This window comes from Carlito syrichta, unplaced genomic scaffold, assembly GCF_000164805.1.
Source record: "Carlito syrichta isolate Samal-C Ts95f unplaced genomic scaffold, Tarsius_syrichta-2.0.1 Scaffold309740, whole genome shotgun sequence".
NCBI lineage: Eukaryota > Metazoa > Chordata > Mammalia > Primates > Tarsiidae > Carlito > Carlito syrichta.
In genome coordinates this window covers 114,630-122,229 of record NW_007253836.1, presented here as the reverse complement: position 1 = coordinate 122,229, position 7,600 = coordinate 114,630, and the positions used below count along the sequence as shown (strand labels likewise).

Here is a 7,600-nt window from a genome sequence, read left to right as displayed (position 1 = left end):
CTCTAAATATATATATATATATATATAAAAATATATATATATATATATATATATATATATATATATATATATATATACACACATATATATATATAAATTGGGGGCAAGTAAGAAAAAAGTCTAGAGTATTTTTATGTGACAAAAGTATGCTGTGATCAGCTTAAAAGTGTCTATCATAACTACAAGAATCTTTGTGTTAGTCTCATGGTAAACCACAAAGAAGAATTTACAGCAGACATGCAAATAAGAAAGGAGAAAGAGGCTGGGCTTGGTGGCTCAGCCTGTCATCCCAGCAGTTTGGGAGGCTGAGGCGAGAGGATCGCCTGAACCTGGGGGTTCGAGACCAGCCTGGGCAACTTGATGAGACCTCCTCTCTACAATAAATCACAAAAACTAGCCAGGCTGGTGGTGTGCATCTATAGTTCCAGCTAAGTGGAAGGCTGAGGTGGAAGGATCACCTTAACCCGGCAGGTCGAGACTGCAGTGGCCATGAGTGTGCCACTGCACTCCAGCCTAGGTGACAAGAGTGATACTCTGACTCAAAAAAAAAAAAAAGCAAAAGGAAAGTCATTCTATAATGATAAAGGAATCAATTCAATAAGAGGCTGTAGTAATTGCAAATATATATGCCCCCAACACTAGAGAACCCCAATATATAAAACAAATACTATTAGATATAAAAGGAGAGACTGCAACATAATAAGAGGTGGGGATTTCAACACTCCACTTTCACAAAGAACAAGTCATCCAGACAGTAAATCACCAAAGAAATACTGGACTTAAACTGCACTATAGACCAAAGATATCTAAGTAGATATTTTTTTAACAGAACATTCCATCCAAAAGCTTCAGAGTGCAGTCTTTTCATCTGCACATGGAACGTTCTCCAGGATAGACCATAGGTTAGGCCACAAAACAAGTCTGAATAAGTGTAAAAAATAGAGATTATACCAAGTATTTTTGTTGACTACAATGTATAAAATTAGATATTTCAGAAAATTTACAAATACAGGGAAATTAAACAAATTCTCCTAAATAACCAGTGGGTCAATGAAAAGATTAAAGGATAAATTTAAAAATTCCTTAAGAAAGGAAATTCATTATAACAAAACTTATGAAACACAGCAAAACCAGTTCAAAGCAGAGCTTATAGTAATAAATACCTATATCAGAAAAGAAAAAATATTTTTAATAAATAGCAATGTGTTTCAAGGGACTCAAATACAAGAACAATCTAAACCCAAAAGTAGTAGAAGAAAGAAATAAAGCTTAGAGAATAAAAGAAGAGAGGCTAATAAAGCAATTCAAAAAATCAACAAAACAAAGAGTTAGTTTTTTACAAAAACAAAATTAACAAATCTTTAGCTATACTAAGAAAAAGGGAGAAGACTACAATAAATAAAATTAGGGATAAAAAGAAGACATCCACAGAAAAACAAAAGATCATAAAAGACTATTATGAACAACTACACAGCGACAAATTTGATAACATAAAAGATATGGGTAAATTCCTGGACACATGCAAGCTTCTGAGATTAAATCATGAAGAAATGGAAGATCTGGCAGACCCATAGCGAGTAAGAAAATTGAATCAGTTAAAAAAATCCCATCAAAATAAGCCCAGAACCTGATAGCTTCACTGCTTAATTCTACCAAACATTTAAAGAAGAATAATATCAATCCTCCTCAAACTATTTCAGGAAAATGAAGGGGAGGGAATACTTCCAAGTTAATTTCATGAGGCCAACATTCTCCTGACTCCAGGCAAGGAGACAACAAAAAGGAAAACTATAAGACGATATCCCTGATATACACAAATGCGAAAATTCTCAACAAGATACTAACAAAACAAATTCAATAGCACATTAAAAATATCCTTCACTATGGTCAAGTGGGATTTATCCCATAGATGCCAGGATGGTTCAACATATGCAAACTAATGTGGTGCGTAACGTTAACAGAAAAAAAGACAAAACCATATGACCATTCAATAGACCCAGAAAAACTGACGAAATTCAACATCATCATAAAAGCTATCAACAAATTAGACACAAAAGATGTTATCTCAGTACCAGTAAAGGCCACATATGACAAACCCATAGCTAATATCAGACAGATCAGAAATAAGAAAAGGATTTCCACGTTCATCATTTTTATTCAATATAGTACTGGAAGTCTAGCCAAAACAATTACACAAGTGAAGAAATAAAAGGCATCCAAAACGGGGAGGAGGAAGTCAAATTATCCCTGTTTGCAGACAACATGATCTTTTATCTAGAAAACCCTAAAGATACACACACACACACAGACACACACACACACACAGACACACACACACACACACACACACACACAACCTGTTTGAGCTAATAAATTCAGTAAAGTTGCAGGATGCAAAGTCAGCATACAAAAATCAGTAGTATTTCTAATATGAACAATCTAAAAATAAATTTTACAAATTCCATTTGCAATAGTTACCAAAAATATAAGATAATAAGAAGTAAACTTAACCAAGGGGGTGAAAAAACTCAATGCTGACAACTATGAAATGCTGATGAAAGAAACTAAAGAGGGCACTAATAAATGCAAAGATACTTGATGTTCATGGATAAGAAAAATTCTTATTAACATGCCCCTATTAGCCAAAGCTATATATAGATTTAATCCAATCTATATCAAAATACCAATGACATTCTTCACAGAAATAGTAACAGCAATCCTAAAATTTATATGAAACTACCCAAGACCCTGAATAGCTAAATAAATTCTTAGCAAAAGAGCAAACCTAGAGGCAATATACTACCTGATTTCAAAATATACTCTAAAGTCATGGTAACCAAAAAAGCATGGCACTGGCATAAAAATAGACACATATACCAATGGAACAGAACAGAGAGCCCAGAAATAAATTTACACATCCATATCCAACTGAATACACACTGGGGAAAAGATAATTTTCAACTGATGGTGCTGGAAAAGTTAAATATCCACATGCACAAGAATAAGACCAAACTCCTATCTCTCATCATATACAAAAATCAACTCAAAACGGATTAAAAACTTACATGCAAAACCTGAAACTATGAAACTATTTGAAGAAAACATTATGGAAACATTTCATAATTTTGGGCTGGGTAAGGAAATTTTAAAATAAGACTTCAAAAGCACAGGCAATAAAGGCAAAACTAGACAAATGAAATTACATCAAACTAAAAAGCTTTGCACAGCAAAAGAGGTAATTAACAGAGTGAAGAGACAACTTACAAAACGAGAGGAAATATATTTGCCAACTATACACCAGATGAGGGGTTAATATCCAGGGTATATAAGAAATTTAGCAAAAAATAAATAATTTGATTTTAAAAACGAGCAAAAAACCTTAACTGACATTTCTTAAAAGAAGAAAACCATATGGCCTGCAAGCCTATAAAAGCTTCTACATTAATCATCAGGGAAATACAGATCAAAACCACAATAGGATATCACCTTACTCCAATTAGGGTGGCTAGTAATCAGAAAGACAAAAAAAAGAAAAAAAGAATTTTTTGGCATGAATTTGGAGAAAAGGGAACCCTCACACATCGTCAGTAGATTTGCAAATTAGTACAGACATTTTGGAAAACAACATGGAGTTCCTTAAAAAAATTAAAATTAGAGCTACCGTCTGATCCAGCAATCCCACTGCTAAGTATATATCCATGGAAAGTGAAATCAGATATAGAATCAATGTAAGTGTACAACAATGAATGAATGACTTAATGAATAAAGAAAATGTGGTGTATATACACAATGAAATACTATTAAGCCATAAAAAAAAACAATCTTGTCGTTTGTGACAGCAGGGATCAACTTGGAGACACAAGAAGACAAATATTGCATAATCTCACTCATATGTGGAAATTGAAAAAAGGAAAGTTGATAGCATAGAAGTAGAGAGTAGAACAGTGGTTACCAAAGACTGGGGAGAGGAGGGGGAACAAAGGGATGGGAAGAGGTTGGCCAACGGGTGCAAAGTTTCCAGAAGATGGGAGGAATAAGTTCTGGTGTTTTATTGGATGGTAAGGTGACTCCGGTTGGCAGTAAGGTGTTATACATCACAAAATAGCCAGAAGAGAGGCCTCTGAATGTTCTCACCACAAGAAATGATAAATACATGAGGTGCTGGATACCCTGACTACCCTTGTTTACATGTATCAAATATCAAATTGTACCTTGCAAGTATGTACAGTTACAGTGTGTCAGTTAAAATTTTTTTAAAGAACAGCAGAACATTTAAAACTCATTTCAATCAGAATTATTTTTAAAATTATGTAAAACACAGATAGGATGCCTGAATCACTGTTTAACAGCGTGACTCTCCCTGTTTCTACCTGCCAGTTTCCACTACTGAATTCTTCATTTCCCATGTGAATTCTGAGTATCCATCCCTCTTTACTGCTTTGTAAAATGATTTCTCTGCCCAAGAGCTAGAACAAATGTCATTTTCTAACAGACAAATGCTAAGGCAACGTCCTCATAATGTAAGTTTCAGAAGTTTTTCCTCCAAGTCACATTTATGAAGAAGAAAATATAAATCATACTTCATAAAAAAATAATCTGAAAATCATTCAATATTCATCTCTCTCTCTCTCTCTCTCTGATTTGGATTTTTTGTAGAGACTGGGTCTCACTATGTTGCCCAGGCTGGTTTCAAACTCTTGGTCTCAAGTGATCCTTCGGGCTCAGCTTCCCAAAGCACTGGGATTATAGGCATGAGACACCTCACCTGGCCTCAGCAAACCTTCTTTGTTAATAAATAATGCAATAAAAAATTTTTAATATATTTTTGAGCTCTATAGTATACTCAATTTATTTTGTTTTCAGATTTATGTTCACAAAAGCCAGTCTCAGTACTAGAATTTTGGTAGTACATCAAAAGCCAAACTAACATCGGGTTTCTAACCACTAGAGATTAATCTCTAGAAAGAGATCTAGTGTGGCTTTCATGATTAATTTGTGCTTTAAACTCTTTAAAAGGCTTTGTATTAAAATTCCTAAAAATGCATGTAATATAAATGTATGCTTTATATAAATACATAACAAATTATACACTATTTATATAATTTTATACAAATGTATAATATAAATATACAATAATAAAATGTAAATATCTATGTGTAAGCACGAATCTATTTTCTAGACACACATACATAAACTTACCCATGGTTTTGGCCTACTCCTGTCAAGTAGCCATATTTGTAGAAATTGAAAACATATGCATTTAGCAGCATTCTTCTTCCTCGAGCGTCTAATTTCTGTGACCACATCATAGGAGCCTGAGTGCCACTGACACCGACTGTGCGCAGAATGGCCTGAAGAAATACATTTTAAGTTAACTTGCAAAGGGTGATTGTTTGCTGTCTGTAGTTGTTTTTTCAATGATTCCCAGTTTCTTAAAGTATGTTCTGCAAAAGATGAGCTGAAGGAGACAGACAGAGGGGGCTCCCTTGGGATCGAGGGAAACAGCCCAGGTGTCTCACACATGCCAGGCAGAGCCACATAAGCGTGCCTGGGAGTGCAGCAGCCCCACTGAGGGAAAGAGGAACCCTTACGGCACACTGAGGACACTTCCGGCCATCCAACTACCACCCCATGATCAAGATGCTCCCGCCTCAGCCTCCAGAGTAGCCAGGACTACAGGCACACACCACCATACCTGGCTCATTTACAAATAAGAAATTTGTAGAGATAGAGTCTCACTATGCTTCCCAGGCTGGCCTCTAATTCCTGGCCTCAAGCAATCCTCCCACCTGGGCCTCCCAAAGTGCATGCACCATCACACCTGGCCATCATACTTTTAATTGGTGCATAGAATGACCTTAGAAGGAGTATCATGTTGCTAGTCTCTCCTTGTGCCCACAGGCGAGACTCCAACAGAATAGCAAAAACCCTTGGCTTCCAAAGAGAAGGAAAAGTTGGAGGAGATGGAAGAGGAGAAAAGGACGACAAGCAAAACCCACAGAAACAACTCAGCCTCCACAGCTCTGAGCACAGTAGACAAGCGTTCATCTGAGTGGATCCAGGCAGAATCTGCAAACCCTGCTGGTGGGTGTGTAAAGTTAAACTGTGAGACAAAGGGAACCAAAACCTAAGTTCAAGGCATCAAATAAATGATGCAGGATTTGTAACTCTGAAATTGTTTGAGCCTGTGTTTGTGTTTTCTGTTAATTTGATTCTTCTAGGAGTCAAGTGGCTTTGGTTTCTATATTCTAGTGACTAAATTTTAAAATGATTTAACAGTTCTTTTAAAATGCCAATTTTATAACAAACCTGAAATTACAACATTATCGACTTTTTAAACTTTGGCTAACAAAATGTTGGGTATCAACCCAAACTGTGTGAGAAGACTCATCACTTTAGAAACTCCTTTTAAATGTTACCTAAAGAAAAATACTTGAAGATCATTCTTTGCAAGAGACGTGACTCTCTGACCCAGGATAAAATGGAGGTGGGCCACAGAGTCAATTGTATTACTAAATATCGTCAAAGCTAAGTGTATTTCTGACATGTCAGATTAAATGTGAAATCTGTAATCACTCTAATATTTTGTCGAGAACCTTCCAGAGGTTCTAGTGCTTGTGTCCCTTTACCGCCCTTTGCTTTTGAAGACCATTTTCCCAGAATACCCATGTGGTCTGGGGTAGAGAAAGCACTATGAAGTCTATAATCAGTTTAGGGAAACATGAGCTAATTTCTTCTGCTCTTCTCACAGCAAACTGGATATTCAGAAAGGAAGAGAGGAGAGGTGGTGTCTGAAATTTTCCACAAAGGAGCAGGGTTCCCTGGGCCAACTGCGTAGGGTGTGAAATCATACTGGCCCCCATGGTATCATTCTCTGGGACAATGAGGTTGGTATTAGTGGTATTATTCTGAGTTGGAGTCTCACTCTGTGGCCCAGACTGGAGTGCAGTGGCACACTCATGGCCACCACAGCCTCGACCTGCTGGGCTCAAGAGATCCTTCCACCTAAGCCTTCCAAGTAGCTGGAACCACGGGTGAGCACTACCACACCCGGCTACTTTTTAAGTTTATTGTAGAGACGAGATCCTGCCGAGTTGCCCAGGCTGGTCTCAAACCCTTGGACTCAGTCGGTCCTCTCGCCTTGGCCTCCCAAAGTGCTGCGATGACAAGCTGAGCCACCGCGCCCGGTCTAGGGGCCATTTTTCAGTGTTTGGCATTTGAGGTCCTACCGAAGCCCTAGTGCCAGCCTCTCTGCTAAACACGTTTTTGTCCAGAGGATGCGCCCTTCACTTACATGGTTGATAGTTTCTGGTCGAAGCAAATCCCCGTTTGTGTTCCCCGAGAGACAAACAAATGGTGAAATGGCTCCTCTTCCTTCCCTGCAGCTCATCAGGTGAGACACAAGTTGAGAGTCTTCACTTTCTGTACCTGTGAATTCTGACCATTTTGAACCAGGTCACTTTCAGCTTTAAAGATCAGCCCAAGTTTTACCCCGTTCAACTTAACTATAGGTCATGTCACCGTGGTGGACACCCATCTGCCTGTCAGCAGACAACATCAAAAAGCCTGACTGAGCTCTGGTGCGTAAAGTGATTGACTC

The 7,600-nt window shown here is 37.4% G+C and overlaps 1 protein-coding gene across 1 annotated transcript in view; it reads right to left on the bottom strand.

Moving 5' to 3' along the window:
• DDX60L (DEAD-box helicase 60 like) overlaps window positions 1-7,600 on the bottom strand; it is a 115,660-nt gene that overhangs the window by 5,612 nt on the left and 102,448 nt on the right. The window contains exons 35-36 of the mRNA XM_008067740.2: window positions 7,295-7,437; window positions 5,200-5,351 (exon numbers count right to left, since the gene is read on the bottom strand). Of these exons, the coding sequence (XP_008065931.1) occupies window positions 5,200-5,351; window positions 7,295-7,437 (295 nt within the window). The remainder of the gene's footprint in view (window positions 1-5,199; window positions 5,352-7,294; window positions 7,438-7,600) is intronic.